This window comes from Pyrgilauda ruficollis, unplaced genomic scaffold (assembly GCF_017590135.1).
Source record: "Pyrgilauda ruficollis isolate IOZ18807 unplaced genomic scaffold, ASM1759013v1 scaffold251, whole genome shotgun sequence".
Taxonomy (NCBI): domain Eukaryota; kingdom Metazoa; phylum Chordata; class Aves; order Passeriformes; family Passeridae; genus Pyrgilauda; species Pyrgilauda ruficollis.
In genome coordinates this window covers 93,254-112,226 of record NW_024523834.1, presented here as the reverse complement: position 1 = coordinate 112,226, position 18,973 = coordinate 93,254, and the positions used below count along the sequence as shown (strand labels likewise).

General features: G+C 43.8%; 2 protein-coding genes across 2 annotated transcripts in view; both read right to left on the bottom strand.

The window, feature by feature from the left end:
- Window positions 1-532: 532 nt before the first annotated feature.
- MRPL17 (mitochondrial ribosomal protein L17) lies at window positions 533-1,597 on the bottom strand. Its single transcript, XM_041470976.1, has 3 exons — window positions 1,237-1,597; window positions 1,045-1,113; window positions 533-974 (listed from the first exon to the last, which is right to left on the bottom strand). Exons 1-3 carry the CDS (start codon window positions 1,408-1,410, stop codon window positions 711-713), a joined length of 507 nt encoding a protein of 168 aa, XP_041326910.1. The 5' UTR covers window positions 1,411-1,597; the 3' UTR covers window positions 533-710.
- A 1,813-nt stretch (window positions 1,598-3,410) lies between these two features.
- Window positions 3,411-18,973, bottom strand: part of CCBE1 (collagen and calcium binding EGF domains 1) — a 96,044-nt gene continuing 80,481 nt past the window's right edge. Inside the window, exons 6-11 of the mRNA XM_041471003.1 lie at window positions 16,736-16,842; window positions 11,729-11,849; window positions 9,610-9,749; window positions 9,483-9,518; window positions 8,912-8,947; window positions 3,411-7,401 (exon numbers count right to left, since the gene is read on the bottom strand). Coding sequence (XP_041326937.1) covers window positions 7,168-7,401; window positions 8,912-8,947; window positions 9,483-9,518; window positions 9,610-9,749; window positions 11,729-11,849; window positions 16,736-16,842 — 674 coding nt within the window. The 3' untranslated portion in view covers window positions 3,411-7,167. The remainder of the gene's footprint in view (window positions 7,402-8,911; window positions 8,948-9,482; window positions 9,519-9,609; window positions 9,750-11,728; window positions 11,850-16,735; window positions 16,843-18,973) is intronic.

The window sequence follows — 18,973 nt, the reverse complement described above, 5'->3', positions numbered from 1 at the left end:
GCCTCTGAAGCTGGGGTCTGTCAAGCTCTTGCCAGATTACTATGACACATGCCTGTGTTACCACCTTATAAGACAAGTTTCTTTTGTTGTCTCTTTACAGTACTTAGCTCAGTGTTCCCATGCTATTTGCATTCAGTGCTTTTTAAACAGCAGAAGTATCTTATTTCTCACCAAACTTCCCACCCTGAAATGCTGAACACTGGCTCCTAGAACACACAGTTAATAAACCCATTTTTCTGGAATAAACTATTAACTTACAAGCACAGGAATTATGCTGAGTCAGGGGAGGTTTATGTAGGACATTAAGAATTTCTTCACAGAAAGGGTGAATAGACACAAATGAGCTGCCTACAATGTGGTGGAGTCATGGTCCCAATTACACCTGGAGATGTTAAAATTAAGACTGGATATGGCACTTAGTGCCATGGTCTGGTTGACACGGTGGTGTTTGGTCACAGGCTGGATTTGATAACTTCAGAGATCGTTTCTTCCCTAAATGATTCTCCAAACACAACTCAAATACAACCAAACGGACTTTCTGAACAAAGTTTATTTACACAGAAAACATCAATCATCAGGGCTTCTAGCTTGATTTCCTTCTCCTGCTGAGTCTCCAAACCACTGAAAGCCGCCAATAAACTCAACAACCCTCGCCATCACCCAACTGCCATCACCCTTCAGCCCTCCTCCCACACCTTCCCTTCCCTTCCCTAGACGGGGGTGCCCCGGGACGCCGCCGCCCGCTGCGCGTCCTGCCGGTAGCCCTTGAGCAGCTGGTTCAGCAGCGTCTTGTCGGAGTCGCGGCGCGGGCGGACGAGCGGCGGGAGCGGGTTCCCCTTCAGCTCGATCACCGCCATCTTCGCGCGGTCCAGCCCGTCCCGGTTGGGGATCTGCAGCAGCCGCGTGTAGCTGCCGGAGTGCGGCTGGAAGCGGGGCGCCAGCACCTTGAACAGCTTGTGGATGAGGTCCTTCTCCTGCGGGGCGGCACGCTCAGCCCCGGCTCCGCGGCGGGCCGGGACGGAGGTGGGGCTGGGGGGTACTTACGGTCAGCCAGAAATCCGCCATGCGCATGGCGCGCTCGTCCTTGTCCCCCCGCTTGGCGTAGTCGATGAGCTGCGGGGAGGAAGGAGGCGGCGAGTCAGGAAAGAGGCGGCGGGTGAGGAAGGAGGCGGTGGGTCAGGGCCGCCCCCCGGCCCGGCCCGGCCCGGCCCGGCGCGGCGCGGTGCCGCCGCTCACCCGCTCGGCGTAGCCGCGCATCTCGTCGGCCCGCGCCCAGGGCGTCTCGATGCGCTCATGGCGCACCAGCGCTGTCACCAGGTTCCGCAGCAGGTCCAGGCGCGACCGTGGGCTGAGCCCCAGCCGCCGGTACACGCGGCCATGCGAGATGGCGGCCGCCACCGACAGCCGCATCCCGCCGATGGACCCACAGCCCGGCCGCCGCCGCCGCCTCCCGGCAGCGCCCGGGCGCCGCGCAGCGCGCCGGGAACTGTAGTCACAGCCAGGAACGGGTCAGGTTGGAGGGGCTCCACGGCCGGTCCAGCCTCCGTGCTCGAACAGGGCCGTCCTGGAGCACACGGCACAGGAACGCGTCCATGCAGTTCTTGAGTATCTCGGATAAGGGAGACTCCGCAGCCTCTCCGGGAAATCTGTTCCAGTGCTCGGTCACCCGAACCAGTAAAGAAGTTCTTCCTCCTGGCAAGTGGAACTTCCTGTGCACCAGTTTCGGCCCGTTGTCTCCTGTCTGCTGCTCGCCAGCACCGAGCAGAGCTTGGTCCATCCCCTGACCCCTCCCTGAGACACTGACACACACGGATGAGGTCCCCTCTCAGTCGTCTCCTCTGGAGGCTGAACATGCCCAGCTCTCTCAGCCTTTCTCATAAGAGACACTCCAGCCCCTTAATTCCTTTTGCCACCCTCCGCTGGACCCGCTCCAGGAGCTCCACGTCTCAGGAGCCCAGAACAGGACACAGCGCTCCATGCTGAGTAGAGGGACACGATCACCTCCCTCGCCCTGGTGGCACTGCCTTTGCTCACGGAGTGCAGCCCGCAGCCGCGGACCGGGACAGGGAGCCGGGACAGGGAACCGGGACAGGGAGCCGGGACAGGGAGCCGGGTCAGGGAGCCGGGACAGGGAGTCGGGGCATGGAGCCGGGACAGGGAGCCGGGACAGGGAACAGGGTCAGGAAGCCGGGGCAGACCCGGCGGAGCGGGGAGGTGCTTGCGGGCGCGAAGGAGCCGCGCCGCGGCGATCCAGGGTCCCGGCGGTCCTCTCTTAGTTCTTTTTAAAACTATCGGATATAAGGTAATTAAAAAAGCAGATTTTAAAATGTCTGGCTTTAATACACTGCTGTGTGACTGGTTAAAAGGAAAAGGACTGCATCATGTCGTACGACTTCCATCTGGCTTTCCCCAAATGCACACATCAAGTAACTGAGATCCTGCTCTCCATGAATTCTTGACAGTTCTGTTCTGTTATCCTCATACAGTTACGGAACAATACTACTAGCAGGATCCTCAGTACAACCGGGAACTCCTTTGTCTACCTTTTCATTCCTAGATCTGCTAACCATAGATTTTTGACACTTTGCTTCCACTACCTACTTTCTAAAACCGAAGACAGTTGTTACTATGACTATCCACTTTTTCTCATTCCACCACCCCCCACCCCCCATGTTTCACTATGTCTTATAGATACTTTTCGTTTTACTTTGTTTACACATTTTCCCGCATATCGGGGGTCCTGGATCCTGGCGGTGGAGTGGGATCCTGCCAGGGATGGCAGCCGGTCCGGCGTGGTGCCAGCCCTGCGTCTGCCCTTGAGGCGCGGCGCGGGCAGCGCGGGCTCTGCAGGGGCGAGGGCGCAAGCAAGCTCAGCACGGCTCCTCGCTGAGCTCGGCTGTTGGACACAGCCCGCAGGATGCTCCTGGGCCGAGCGGAGGGGCTCGGCTGGATGCGTGCGAGGGGCAGGCAAGGCCTGATGGAGCCCATGTGTTGTTCCCCCTTTTTCCCTTCTCCGGCGGGACGCCAGAGAGCTCCGGAGCCCCGCAGCGCATCCCCGGGCTGTGCAGAAGCTGCGCACACCCGCAGCGTGGCGTGGGGTGCTGGATCCTGCTGTGGCACAGGAGCCACCATCCATCCATAGAGCAGAGGTGGCTGTGTGCTTTATTCCTACAAAGGCTGAAACCCACCCCAGCTTGCAAGAGCTCATGTCCCAGAGTCAAAGAACTACGAACAGTAAAGAAAAATACTAGAAGGCAGCGTAAGGAGATTTCCTGCCATCTGTTTCTTCCAGCCAGCATCAGTGTGTTTCAGAGAAAGGGCAACGTGTAATAAAAAGCAGCTACCAACAGTGTAAGAAAAAATATCTTTGTTATTATGAATACATCATAAAATCACAGTCATCTTATACACACTTTAGTATTTCATATATAAATAAAGTGAACAGTATAGTTATTGGAATGTGTAAAAGGAACAAACATACAGATTTTTTAAAGTGTGAAATTAACAGAGAGTTGGACCCCACCCCCACCTGTTGTTGCTGCTCTGGGACTTGGTACATTAACTCTGAAATACTTCTAGGCAGAAGGCTATGCAAGCTGTGATGCTAAGAGCAACTCCAGACACCATCCTAATTCCATTTACAATCAATATTCCTCTCCTTTTCTTATTTGGCCTGACGATATAGTAATTCTTGTGTGTCAGAACTACAGCTTTGCAAGAAAGACTAAACCTTTATGTACTTGGCACAGTATTGGAAAGAAAATATTTTTTAAGAGTCATGATTTTGTTAAACCCATTAACAATCAGAATTTTCTTATCACTACACACTCTTGCAAATGTTCCCATTAAATATATTTCTAATATTAATAAAATAACAATTTTTTATTTTCCTTCTGCTTATAATTTGATGTCTTAACATCAAAATAATATTTCTTTCTAATAAAATTATACATACCATTTATATGAAACAAAGTTGTCATGTGCATAAGCCTGGTAATGACACTAGCCACGAGTGTAGAAGTTTCTACTTTCTTGTTTTGGATTCTTGGGAGAGTTTGTTATTTTTGGAGCCACAAAGTAATAAATAATTTGCAAGGTAATGACTTGAATGGATACCAGTAACAAAACTTAAGATTGGAATTGATTCTTCTGCTCTGGCTTTATGAAACTTTTTGTATGCTGAAGAAAATGACACTTTTCTGAACCTTTATGTGTTTACCCCAAAATCTGAATGAAATATTGCTGATACAATGTTTTATGAGTTACCACACAGGTAATCAGAAATGAGAAAGTTCCATGCAAAGATCTCAGCTGGATGTGGACTGAAGGCTGACCCTTCACAGCCAGCTGTGCTCAGAGGGACTCTCCCTGCTGCAGGAATTCCTGTGTCATGTCTGGTGGTCTTTGCCGTAGTGTTCCCTCCTTGCTGCTGGGACTCAAACAGTTTTGAGACAGGAAATCTGGGCAGAGGAGGGTAATGACAAGGGCAGACCCAAGGAACACATTCTGTCACTTTTCCTTTTTTAAGTACTGTGAAAGCCAATCATGCCAGCTCCAGAAAGGGAAGTCATTGAGGTTTCCATTCAGAAAGGCATGCAAGCATGTGCTATGTTTATATTAATGAATCTGTAGGACAGCTTGCTGTACTTACAGCAAAATATGTATTTTATCTGCTTTTCTGGTCCATTCTCAGAATAGCTCTTCCCCAGGCACTTTTACACAGCAGGGCAGTTGTCACTTCTCCCTGAAATTTAATGGTCAAACTGTGGGAACTTCGCATTTGGTGCGTGCCTCTATTCTGAAAAGCAGAACTTAGAACTAAAATAAGTGCCTTTTTTTTAATACATCACCTTCTGGGCAGTAGGCAATAGTATTTAGTTTGTAGGTAGGAAGTGGCTCATCTAACAGAAGTTAGATCATTCAGTATCTGATGGTCAAAAACCTGCAGCTACTAATTCTCTAGTGGGAACCAGCCTGATCCAGCAGGGCACAGTGGTAAACATATGCAAGGGTTCCGTAATTTACTAGACTTAAAAATACATTTGACATTTAACAAACTTAATTAAAATTGCATATTCATAAATGACTTAATTTACACTCAGTTGCCTGCTTGAAATTAAGAAAATAAGACACTAATGCCTCAGTTCATGCTATCTTTGAGGTTTTTTCCAGCCTGCTGCATGTAAGACCATCCCTATTTTGGACACAGGTACCTTCCTCAAGTCTCCCTTATTATGTGATTCACAAGATTACTTGGATCTGCAGCTGCTGGCTGAGCTCCTCCCAGACAGAGGAGAAGCCCAAGGACCACAGGGTTAAATCACTGGAATATTTTTTCAGCTATCCCCATGACTTAGGCATTGCTTTGTAAATACTGATACAGATGTAACGTGAAAAGAACTACAGAACACTCGTGTTCTTAAAAGCTAATGCCCTGGCTTGTGGCTTAGTGGCAGTGAGATGTTGGGAAATGGCAACAGGAATGAACACATCCTCTTAAGACAATACACAGAAGTTATGGAAAAGTCTAGACAGCCAGCTGTTTATGCAGCGGACCTGTACTGATGCTGTCAGGATTACACCAACTGTCTTTTGGCCCAGGGAATATGGAATGGAATCCAAACCTTTACGTATTATCTGAAAAGGCCCTTCTTATATTTTTACCTGTATTTATTCTACTAGAACATGCAAGCCCTGAAAAACATGGCAAAGTAACAATTTTCTCTTTGCATCTGTGACATGGACACTACCAAACACCAAACATACTGTGGAAGTAGCAGCTACACAGACACAACATTGAAATTTTGTGCTTAATATACTCCTTTATATTCTAAGCATGGCAAAGTCCTCAGCAGCTGTAGTAATCCAAAAGAAATGGCAACATACATCATCCATGAGGTATGGTATAACTTGTGCATCCAATTTTCCAGTGTAAATAAAGGGCACTCCCTTTTATCCCCATTCACAAGTATAAGATCCCATGTGCAGTACCTCACCTTAGCCATCCTCGTACCAGTTGAAATGTTTTGTCATGTGCACTCCTGCACCTACTCACACTCCTCATACACCCAGCCAAACACACTGCCACTCTGTGTTCCAGTTTGGTGAAAGCCATTTAGGTTGGTCTCGTGCAGCAGAGGAACAAAACAGGTGGAAGCTCTTTGCAAACATGAGGCCTTTCTCTGGTCTTGATTTCACTCAGACTTCAGAATTTCACCAAGGAAGACATGCACCTGCAGGAGGTCAGAACCTGACTCTTTCTGCAAGGCTGGGATATATTTTGTTCTTGCCAATAAGCCTGCTTGATTCACTTTTGATTTGGTTTCCTGCTTTAAACATCCCCTTTATCTTGATTATCTTTGTGTAATGTATGCAACACGAATCTTGTTGAGAAGTCTATCTGGCCTTCACACTGAGCAGTGGGACAATGGTAAAGAAAAAGTGGTGTTTGTGTGTGTCCTAAAGTAGTTTAGGACACACACATCTTTTGACTGTCTTTGAACAGTACTCTAGCAACACAAAGCCAAATAATTTACTGATCAAGCAGCAGCACCCTTGTATAACCCTTCAACGTTTTTTTTGTTTTCCTTTTTCTGCCTTAATGAGGCGTAATAGAAGGCATGTCTCACTTACAGGTAGCCTCTGCTGTGAAACAGGGGTCCACTTCTCACACTCCTAAGCCTGGGACAGTAGCTGGAGACTTGGGTTTAGTGGTATAATTCATATGCATTCATAAAGGAACTGTGGACCAAGGTGTTCATTATCAACATAATTCAAGGATGATGTTCAGCTAACCCTTTGTCCCTGGCAAAATTTGTGTACTGGGTCATTTGGACATAGAATGCAAAGTAGTCAGATGGAATGCTGTGGTCTGTGCTATTAGCTAGAGCATGCCTTAATCATATTATATGCTAAGAAGGTTTTTTTTGTAGTCTAGGTACAAAGCACAGTGCAGGCTTGGCAGTATGGAATTTCTGCAAGGAGGCTACCATGAACCAGGAAAGCTACAGTACAGGCAGCATGGTTCAGGAAAAGCAGAAAGAAAAATGGGAAATAATATATATATATATACACACACACATAGATATATATATATATATTACATTGTCAGTGCATTTTTTTTATATTGAAGAATTCTAAAGAGGCTTTGTTTTTCAGGAGGAATAGCTAAGGATGGTCTGCCTTCTGTATCCTGGTGTTTCTGGATGTTGCCCGTGGTTTGTAGTCTTCTCCGGATCCAAAGTCTACTGTGTCGTGATAGTTTGTGAATTCCTGAGGTAATGGAAACTCTTCTGTTGATGAATGAGTCCTGTGTCCAAACACTCGCTCTTGCAGCTCAGCGATGTCGTTTCTGATGTCTGCCATCATCAGCAATAGGAAATCAAATGAACCCGGTGGGCCCTGCAGTCACAAGGCACTGCCATTAATAACAATCCACCTTGCTCTTACAGTTTTCAAACTGGCTGATAGAATTACTCCTGCAGGGGCTGTTCAGTAAAATTCTGCTTTGTATAGTTGCCAAAAGCTAATGGTCTGTTTTTTAACCACTTTTGATCAGGAAACAATTTTTGAAAGAATCAGATGTTTTTGCAGAGTTTACATTTACAAGATGGTCAGCCCTTTTGTCACTTAACAATTCCTTTGCTTCATAAGAATATCTTTGGACCTCATGGGAATAGAGGAGATTAATCTTGGTTTCTTGTCTTCTTGCTTATTAAACTGACGTACATTACATTCTTAGAATGATCAATCAACAAATTATTTTAAGACTGCTATTATTTGTCAAGTGTCTTTTCAATACGGTAACCTTGCTGCTGTCCATCACTTACTAAATATATTGGTAATTACAATGCAGAGAGTATCTGATTTTAGAAAATCATTATTTCTTTTTATTAACAGTAAAATAAACTGTTAGTACTGAGGACACTCTCCAGGCACACTCTTAAAAATCAACTCCACCAATGAGAAAATACCATAAATAAATGGATAGAATCATAGAGTGATTTGGGTTGGAAGAGACCTTAAAGACCATGTAGTCCCAGCACTTCTGCCATGGGCAGGGACACTTTTCAATAGACCAGATTGCTCAGAGCCCCATCTGCTTGGCCTTAAGCACTTGAAGGGATGGGGCACCCACAGCTTCTCTTGGCAACCTGTGCCAGTGTCTCACCACCCTCACAGAAGATATCCTAATATCCTAATATCTAATTTAAACCTGCCTTCTTTCAGTTTGAAGCCATTCCTTTGTCCTGTCACTACATGCCCTTGTCCCTCTCCATCTTCTTTGTGGATTCCCTTCAGGTATGCCATTAAGTCACCCTGAAACCTTTTCTTTTCCAGGCTGAAAAATCACAGCTCTCTCAGCCTTTCCTTATAGGAGAGGTGCTCCAGCCCTCTAATCAACTTGGTGGCCTCCTCTGGACTTGCTTAAACAGGTCCATGTCCTTCCTGTGCTGGGGACCCCAGAGATTTTTTAATCAAGTCACCTGAAAACAGATTGCCAATATTCATTCCTTCTTCTGGAACTTAAAACCTCTGGTTTCCCAAATCTGAGAGAGGTGAGGGGCAGGATTTTAAAAGGTTGCAGGGATCAAATTCCTACTGGGAGCAGAGGTTGAACTGTACTAAGTAGTACCCTGCATGGTTCTGCCTTCCAAAGGTGTCTCAGCACCACTGTAAGGCAGGGGTGCACCTACTGCCTTTGGTCACACACTCAGCAAGGGAAGAGATTTGTAGGCAAAAACATTTGAATGAAAACAAGTAATTACTTTTTTTCCAATATCATTTTCTGTGTATGTAAATTATCTGTTATCTTGGCACAGTAGTTTTTTTTTCTTTAACTTTTGTCTGACCTGTGGTTAGTAGTCAACATCACTCTGTTGTAGAAATTCCTCCTGTGTGGAATACTTACAGGTATCCCCTTTGGTCCTGGTGCTCCTCGCTCCCCCTGTAATCAATACCACCTCAGTTAGTTTGCTGTGACTAAAGCATATTAAAAAGTTTGCTTCTGCAGCCTCATTTACTGTCCCCAGATCAAGGATCAGCAGCTTGTTTGGAAAAGGAAAAGGGAGTGAAGGAGGAATGCAAGGAAATTTCTGCTGATTCTAGTGGGAGCAGAGTGGGGCATTTCTGATATTTCTCCTGAACAGTAACAAGTGAATAAATGAACAGGAAGAATTAACAATGAATGAAAAGGGCTAAAGCATCAACATTTCTTCATGGAAAAGCCGAAAGAGCTGAAGAGAAAGAAAATAATTCTGTGTGGCAAATAGCCTGGCAGGACTATTTGCAAGACTTCAGGAATGGCAAACACAAAACAGCAGAAAGATGACATGAAGGAGTGGGACAACAGGATGATTTCATCTTAACAAAGGAAATGAGGTAGTAAAAGGGTGTGACTACAAGTGTGTAGAGTCTCTCTAGCAAGCCTGCACTTCACATGTGCACGTGCCCATCTTATGGAAATTAGTACCTCTCCTCACCTTGCTACCATCTCTCCCTGGGGCGCCAGGTGGGCCCTGCAAGAGAAAATAACGTATCAGAAGGGTGTGAGAAGCTGTGGAGCTGAGGGCACTTGTGCAGTGCACGGCAGGAGACAGGAATACTGACCACAGGGCCCCGTCTGCCCTGCTTAATGTGCGATATGTCTGGAGACGGGCCCATTGGTCCCATTGATCCACGAGGGCCTGGCTGTCCAGGAGGTCCAGGTGATCCAGGAGCTCCTTGACTCCCTTTAGGTCCTGGAGGCCCTGAAATCAAAAGCAAAAGTTACCTGCCAGGGAAAGCCTTCACAACACTTCATCAGTGCAAGAAGTGGGGAATGACTTTTTTTTAAAGAGCCAATGGGCTGGTTACTTAAACACACCCAAATCCACAACAACACAACCAATTTATCTGCACCTGCACATCAGCAGCCATCTGAGACATCATTAACCCTTGTCACAGTCGCTGCAAGAGATGACCACCAAACAATTGAATTTTGTGTGTAACAAGAATTTGAGTCTGCCAGGTGCTTAGGGACACAGACTGGGAATGAGAAGAAAAGCACAAATGCCTCATTTTCACACAAAGAAGACCAAATCACATTTAGGAGCATCTCTTAAAAATAAAGCCTCAAAAAAACTCATGGGAATTTTGTGTCATGGGCATCTACATGACTGACACAAGCAAGTTCTTTCCAGTGGGGGGCTGCACCTCTCTTTTGCCCAGTGCAATTGCCAATGTGTTGGGGGAAAAAGCGGCTCTGTTCTTCCATTTTGTTTTATATAATTTTCAGCTTCTGCTTGTTCAGCAGAGCATGTGACTTTTTAGGAAGCACTCAGGCAACAAAACATGTTTAGCTCAAGAGAAACAGTAGGAAACATAAACCAGAAAATCAGGCACCTGAAACAGCATTTGCAGACAATAAAGACCATTAAAATGTCACTAACTGAAACACTCTGTGATTAGAGGGGGAAACACTTCTCTTCATACTGAGGGCACATGAAAAACATAGAGAATAAAAGGCAGAAAGTAAAATGCATTCAGCAGGACTGAATATGTACAGTGAGGATTTTCAAAAGGAGACAACTCAAGTTCAGTGATGACTCCCTGGGACTCTCCCTAGGGGAGGGCAGCAAAGGAAGTGAGCAAGGGTTTTAAGGGTTTTTAAGGTTATTTAAGGGGTGGTTTTCAGATTTCTACAGTACCTCGGACAGCTCAGTCAAGGGGAAACCCAGTGGGTGGGGGACCTGCAGGGTCAGGCCTACCTTGGAGGAACTGCAAAGCAACACACTCCACCCTTCAGAGTCTGTTGTGGAACTTCTAAACATACTGTCCTAGCACTTATGATGAACTGAAGACTGAAGATACTCATCCTCCAGGAAAATGAGATAATGACTCAGAAAACAAAGCAACATTGCAAAAGGGGTGTAAATGGGAAGGTGGGGTGCGGTACAGGAGGGAGTAAGTCAATCCTCATGAGGAATATTTGCCAGTACTCTGTAAGAATCCTGCTGAAATCCAGCACAATGCTTGGATTTATTGCTGACCCGAAATTAGATTTGCATTCAACATGATTTGCAAAATTTTGAGTATTGATGGCCACCAGATGCGAGGCGTCTGGATTAAGTTTGGGCTTTAGGATTTCTCTGTTTTTCATGGTTTTTCAAATGATAACTTAGCAAAGAAGGTGTGAGTGGAGTTATACTTTTCAGATCCCTTTCAATCTGGGATACAACGTAAAACCAACAGATGAATCCTTGCAAATCAGACAACGAAAAATAAAAGAGTTGGCACAAACTCCTACAAACTGAAAGCACATTTTTCCTCTACTACTGGCTGTGAGCTAAAGCAATAGATATTCCTGAAATGAAATGGAGAGTGTTTTAAGACAGGATTGAATACAGGAAATTACAACAGAAGCAGGTGAGATATCCCAGGGAGAGGAAGAAATTTAACACATACAGGACCAACACAGCTTGCATGCCAAGAAACACATGGAGTTACAACGGATGATGTCAGACAGTTGGCAGAGGCTGACCACAGCACCCATAAAGTTTTCTTGTTTGGCTGGTTTTTTTTAATTTAGCACAAATGCAAACATAATATATCAATCAAAATATGAAATATATGAAATCATATGATATGAAATGAAATATGAAATCACACTGGCAGACTGAAGTTTACTTTTTTAGTCCTAAACATTCCTGTGCAACAGTCCTGCTCATTTCCACCCCTCTGGTATTACCTGGAGGGCCTGGTTGGCCAGGCTGGCCTGGGGGGCCAGGGATATATGCATTAGAGGCAAGCACTTTTTCACCAGTGATTTGCTTGCTAAGATCAGCAGCATTATTTGGCAGCAAAGCAACCTGCCAAGACAAAAAAAAAAATATCTATGTAAGACCTTCATTGTTCAGCCAGGAAAATTACACTCTTATTTAAGCTTTCATGTGAACAAACAGCTATTTAAATATTTCAGGAAAATATAACTAATTTATTCATATCCTTGATTGATATAATCAGAAGAACATTCTTATTCTGTGAGTCATTCACTTTTCAAGTCACTTTGGAAATACTGCAAGCCAACAGAGGACAGAAAAAATTCAGGAGGGATACAGCAACAAATTTTGAAAAACTTGAGTCTCATTACTGCTTCTCAGGAAACCTGTTTTTCCTTATTTGAAGTTTCCTCTATTCATTTAATGTCTTTCTCAGGGCAATATTAGCTCAGATATTTAAGTCCTGAATTGCTGCACAAGCCACTAACTTTTCATGGGTTTAATGAGAACCTTAAATCCTTTGTGAATCTGGCTCTGGAAAGTGACCACACTGTTTAACCCATCAGATGTCTGGATCTGCTCTGCACAGAGACAAAGATAAAGTAAGTGAGAATGCAAGCAGAATTGCTCACTACAGTTTCAACTGCCATTATCCATTACCTGTTTAATTATCCATTATCTGTTTAATTATCCATGAAACCTTCATCTATCCAGTTGAGTACATTTAATAATTAAGAAATAGTCTGCAAATGTTTAGTCTCTTAAGAGGCAGCTGAAGTGTGCCTGGAGGAGCCAGGAGGCTGGTGTGCAGTGGGGAAAGAAGTTTATTAGTGGTAAGTGGCTGCATGTAGCCTTAGGGATCTTGCACTGCCAAATTGGAAAACTATTTCAGCAATAGCAGTGCAGACCTACCCCTGGGTGAACTTTGTTGCCTCTTGAATGAACTTGGCTCATTGGATAATTTGATGCTGAATTCTGCAGCCTTTGCCTGTGAGAGGTGCATTGAATAATATAGATAATGACTCCTGCTAATTGACAAAGCTTTTCATCAGCTATCTGGAATTCTCCGAGCTGGGCTGTTCTTAAGACTCCTACCTATTTCTGTAATTATTTGACATACATTCTTCTGCTGTTACTGGAAACCTAATGTTTGTAATGCACAGGAAAAAAACACAGTGTAATGCACCTGCAGTACCTACTTGAACTGGAAAAATTTCCTTTGGCATACAAGCTATTGCTTAAGGACTACAATTTAAAGGCAGGCTGTGCTGCTTGTAGTTTGGGGTTGAATGCACAGAACAGTTCTGAAGAGAAAAAGAGATCAGGAAAAAAAAAAGCTGGAGATGCTGAGCAAATTCTTGGTGGCATTTCCGAAACACCAGTTTGATTTTGAGACTGGAACTCAAAATGTGATTGCAGAAACACAAGATTTATCAGCTATTTGTGAGTTAGGCTTTGGAGAGAACTGCAGTTCCAAAAACCAGATGACTGCACTATAGGCAAATTAAGAATCATGATGTAAGCTTAGCAAAAAATTGGTAGATTCACTCCACCCCTGCAGAAATCCATGGCAGGGTGAACTCATATTTTCACAGAAGTCCCACAGTATGTTTCGTATATTCTCACTCCTATGAATTTGCTTTTCACACAGAAAATGGGGATTCAGCACACCTATAGCTCTGGGGTGAGCTGTCATCTCTGCTTTTTCAAAGCAAAACATGTGCTTTGTTTACCAGTGACCTTGCAGCTTTCTCAGCCAACTTCCCAGCCAGAGCAGCACAGACCAAACTGCGGGGCTGCTGGACATAGAGGGCTCCTCTGTGGGACACAACACCCTACCCCTGGAGCTGAGGAGGAAAATCCAGTAGCTGGGGGCTCTCACAGCCCCACTGGCCAGGGATCAGCAGGGGAAGATCTACTGGCTGGCTCTGGTCAGCAGAGCTCTGTTTCCTAGAGGTGTGTCCTGTCCAGGGCAGGTTCCTGGCTGGATACAAAGGAAAGGCTTGCAAGGACCATGGTGCAAAATTTCCACTACATGACACAAATCAATCAAGAACTCTGCGGTTCCAATGCTGCCAAGCTGAAGCAGAGACAAAAAGTCAAATCCTGTGGCTACCTGAGAGTATTATATTTTTAAAGTAGTACTTTTGAGAATATTTTTAGTGTCATCATTGAGTGTTTCTCCTTAGGGGTGGCCACAATTGAGTGGCAGATTAATTGAAGTCTTCTTTTTAGCTTGCATGTAAATATCTTGTTCTGGGGATCTATAGCTACATCAGTTGATAAATAGATGTCACTTAGTACATAGACCCAGCCATGAATACCCTTCAGGTTATACTGCAAATGGTCAGACTGGAGTAAAAAGGTGCACTTAGTGGCAAAGACTCATCATGAAGTGGATTTGGAATTTTATTCCCTTCTGATGCTTAAATATTTACTTGTTCCTGCCAGCCAGGCTGTTGTAACAACTGAGTAAGTTAAAAAAGAAATCACATAGCTGCTGTGAAAGCATCTATGCATGCTTCCCCACTGACTCAGCTGGACTTGAAGTACACACTAGTAGTGCCAAAATACCCAGGCTCTGGTCTAGCTCACTGCTCTTTGATATCTTCTGGCCAGAAAATGGTTGTTACATGCACTGGGCCAAACCATGTGTTTTTGTTGTTGACTCACATCCTCTTAGCTATTGGATATACTCACTGGCCTAATTTCTGTTTCACCTTTTAACTGAACCAGGATCCTCGTCCAGGGTAACCTTGGCTTTCTCTGCCTACAGCTCCGAATCCTAATGGCCCTTGGAAATAATGTTTTGGTTATTTTTCCCATGTGCATGCAAATATTAGCAAGGGTAAATTCTAAAGAAAGGCTGTTCTAGAAACAAGTCTTTCCTGTGCTGTGTTGCATGCTGCATTTGGAGTTTTGCTAGTTTCTAGGAGGTCTGTGGTTTAGAAAATTGGACAGTTCTTGTCAGGAGTGATGTGGAACATGGCTTTCTAATTAAGATGTTTAAACCCATCTGTGCAATAGGATCAAGCTTACTAGTTTTTTCTTCTTTTAATTGTTGGCTGTGTGTCAGCATGCCAGATATATTTCCCCCAGTTTTTCAGCTTTCCACTCTTCTTCCTTTCATCAAGGTCTTAGATCAACCTAGGCCTGCCCACAGACCTCTAGTCTATCAGGACAGTGCATCTCATTGGATGACAGGCTTTTCTGCTAACCACAATTTTGAATAAAGTTCATAAAATCTGAAAGCCTTAACCACAAGACTGAAGACTCATTTCATAAACCATCTCCCTGGCAGACAGAAATGAACATTTTTTATGCAAAACAGAGCAGCTTTAACCACAGCTATTGAGAGATGTCCTCCCCAGGAGAACTTGGCCATGGGAGGTGGCTGGTGAAACATGAGGGTTGGTGTCTCCCTGGGCAGAGAAGCACCATGGGGCCAGGTCTCCATTCAGCATAGAGAAAAACTCTCCTTTCTGTGGGGTAGCAGTTGCTGAGGGTATTGAGAACCTTCTCTTTCAGCTCCTTCTGTGTGGAGCACAACCCAGTGGGCTCCCTCTGAGGATGCCAAGTCAGTCAAGTCTCACTAGGGGCATACGGGGGGGAAAATTAAGTTAGGGACTATGACAGGATTTAGCTATGAAGCAAGAGTGAGCTGCTTAATTTGTCCACAGCTACTACACAAATGCCTACAGTGACAGGTCTCAATGGTCTGAGTTTTCCTAGAATGAGTTTTTAACACAAGCATCTAACAGCAAAAGTTAGACACAAAAACCTCCCATTAATTCCATCAATCAATTCTCGAGCAAACAATGTGGCCAACAATGTGACCCCCAGATCCTTCCCTGGAGGTCAGTGTGAGCCTGCTCAGCATCATGGAAAACAGCTGGAGAAACAGCCATTCAAAGGCATGAATCCTTTTTTAACCTCTCTGCTACCATTTTTGTGAAAAACAGAATTTCCATCACACATGAAATTCTGTCACTTCCATGTTTGTGTTCATACTGGTTCAGAAAGAATACATGATGTTTTGAGATTTTGGAGATAAAGAGTATCTCCAACCTCAGTGAATTCCACTTTAATGAGGAACATTTCTTTCTTCCCAATATTAAATGAGTAACATCAAATGCAACGAGTGAATACACCAAATTGTGTTTTGACACAATGGAAAGAAATTAATTGAGTACCCTGGGAGAAATTATTACGGACTGTCAGCATGATCTGCTGAGTATGTTCCTACAGAGAGCTTCAATTTGAGAGAACCTTAGTGTTCAAAGGAGATGCCACCAGAAAAGGCATTACACCTGCCTCCCTCCAAATCTGAAGCTGTGTCTTTGCATTATCTCACTATATTCTTTTCCTTATTGCACTGCTAAAATGCACAAGGAAGCTACATATGTGAGCAATTAAAGCCCAGGAATAGTTTCTAAATGCATTGTTCTCTACTAGCAAGGGGATAGGTAAAAAAATACCAAAAGGTTTGTGACTGAGGGTTTTTCTTTTTTAAGGGGAAAGTCATATTTAAAGCTAGTGGTATTTTTGTTTAGTGCCACACCTATTTGGCAAGAATCCTGTACCAGCACCCTATTAATGAAAAATCATGAAATGACTTGCATGTGCTTACTCTAGAGGTGGATCATGTCCAAAATCCTGTGCATTCAGAGTGAATGAAAAGCTCAGGCCAGCACAGATTGCCAAGAAACCTGGGCTCAGCCTGGGATGGGTGCTTGTCAGACTCTGCTACCATGAGCTTTGGTAACACAGCTCCATGAACTTGGGGAGCAATCTGCTTACAAATTGTACAGGAGAATAAGGGAGAGATATCATTCCTACATGATTTTAAAATATATTGCCTTTCTCTTTGTATGTACAAGAACCACATGTCAGTGACAGCTCCAAACATAGAAATTAACCTCAGTTGTTGTAAAACATGCAGGTCTGGTAAAGACATGAGTGATCAGTGTTCGTACCTTTTGCTTCAGTTGTAAAACCGTCTGCTTTATTTGATGGAATTCCTTACAAGAGGCACAGCATGTCCCCGGTTTCGCCACATTTTCAGATTTCTCAGGAAGCCCAACTGAAAGAAAGCAGTTTCCACTATAAATGCAAAGATCCAAAGGAAAGAAATTCATAAAGTGATAGCAAAAGCCACTTGAAGGTTGTTATATTTCCCCAGACTGTGAAAAGAGAAGGGAATCTTGCCATTATTAAATCTTTGACTGTGAATTTCTATGTAAGGCTGAGAAACTTTGCAGGGACAGCTCTGAGCACATTTTTAAAGCAGCTGTTTCCAGTTAACAGTCCTCAGAGAATTCATTTGTTTAATACCTGGAAAAGTTCACACCCCTTCTTTTATCTTTTTGTTTAGGGTAGACTAACCCCATAGATCTGAACTGACTTACAGTTCCCTGAAGGGCAAATTTTCATATGCTATATATTACAGTAAAATCCCTCAGAATATGCTTATTTCGCTCATTTTGCACAAACTGCTCTTTATCATCATGGGTTATTCTCCATGTGATGGAATTAGCCTGAGCAGAGATGGGGATTAAGATTAATGGCAGGGATTTAAATCCACACAAGAGGAAGGGTCACATCTGTTGATACTATGCATGAATAGGATCTTTTCAAGAATCCATTAAATTATTCAAACTGTGAGAGATATTGCAAATGTTATTTTTGTCCTTTTCCCAGTACCATACACAGCCAAGCAGTTCTGCATTGCAAGCAAACAAGCGTTGTTGTAACAGATGTCTGCTTAAAGACAAATCTGGTTTCCAAACCACAGGGCGACACATACTGGCAAACGCTAGGTGACTTTTTTTCACTTCAACATTGCTGAGAAAATACCAAGCCTGTTGAGGCTTTGCATATGATATGTGGCCTTGTATGATGTTACCTGGGAGGGTTGCTGGGTGGGTTTGAGCATGGACCTTTCAGAGCAGGCCCCACAATGGAAAAACTCTGCAGGTGCTCTTGTTAAAACCAGGGAATCTTCAAAGTCTTCCAAAAGGATCAACTGCATCGTGCTCAGTTACTGTGTTACACTTGTCTCTTGGATTAAATGCCCTTCATCTTTTCAGAAATGTGTATTGATTTTGAAATATCTGCATCTTTTGAAATTAACCCTGAAGCTTCTAATACAAATAAAATAATATAATAAATTCTAATAAAAATATTCTAGTAAAAATATTATGTGCTACTTGACTTTAAATATTTGCAAGGTCCAGTACGGAAGATTGCAACAATCTGATTGTTATCTACGGACCACTTATGCACATATTTAGGAAGGTATTGTTTATTCCATTGGCTATAATGACATATTGATTTTAGAAGACAAAGATGTAAGGGCAAGATGCTGGAATAACCAGGAGCATTAGGACAGCTGTTAGTACTGAACTGATTGGAAAATTTGGGCACAAAGGCCTGGGTTTTTTCCCCAGTGAACTGCCTGCTCCCATGGCTGCACTCCAACAGCCTTACTATATTACACATATTATTTACCATTTTTATGGCAGTAAGCACACTGCTGTTTGAGCTTCCCAGCCCTTTCTCCAGCACAGGTTTGGTACCTGATCAGCTTTCTGTGCAGTGTTCAGATGGCTCCAAGGTTTAAGATTAAGATTTAAGATGGTACTACTTGGTGTTTTCCAATGGACTCTACACAGCACAGAATAGAATTTCACCAAACTTCAGTTGTGCTGGATCCAAAACTATTTAGCCACAAGACCTCCTCCAACATTTTTGTGAAGGTGCTGGAATACACAGTATACGCTGCTTTCCTTCTTCTCTCCTATATTCCTAATGCTAATAATTTTTTGCCTTTGATTCCCTCCAAAACCTCTTTGCCCCTTTGCCTCTTTTCTCTTGTAGATGAAATAATCTGCGCCATGCAGGGCTTTTTTTTCTTTAAGAGGGAATTGATGTGCTGTAATGAAGACACCACTTTACATTTCTGTAAAATAAATTTGCTCTTGACCACAAGTCAGTTATTGTGTTCTTCTTCCCCCTCCAATTTCTCATCTTCATTTAGAAAACCCCAGTGTCTTGACATGCCCATTTTTGGACTTGTGTAGGAGTTACAGAGGGATGTATATGGAGCCATAAAAAAACCCCAAAAACCAAAAAAACCTTTTTTCTTTCTTTCTTTTTCAAAGACCCATAAAGCCTGGATTTTGTACTGGTCTCAAGAAAAATTTCTTTTAATA

What these genes read in the sequence shown, in the direction of transcription:
- MRPL17 (XM_041470976.1), bottom strand. Translation starts at nt 1,410, where the DNA reads ATGCGGCTGTCGGTGGCGGCCGCCATCTCGCATGGCCGCGTGTACCGG. An exon ending in TGCGCGGCTACGCCGAGCGG is followed by an intron (nt 1,114 to 1,236) that starts GTGAGCGGCGGC and finishes TCCTCCCCGCAG; the next exon opens with CTCATCGACTACGCCAAGCG. An exon ending in TGGCGGATTTCTGGCTGACC is followed by an intron (nt 975 to 1,044) that starts GTAAGTACCCCC and finishes GCCGCCCCGCAG; the next exon opens with GAGAAGGACCTCATCCACAA.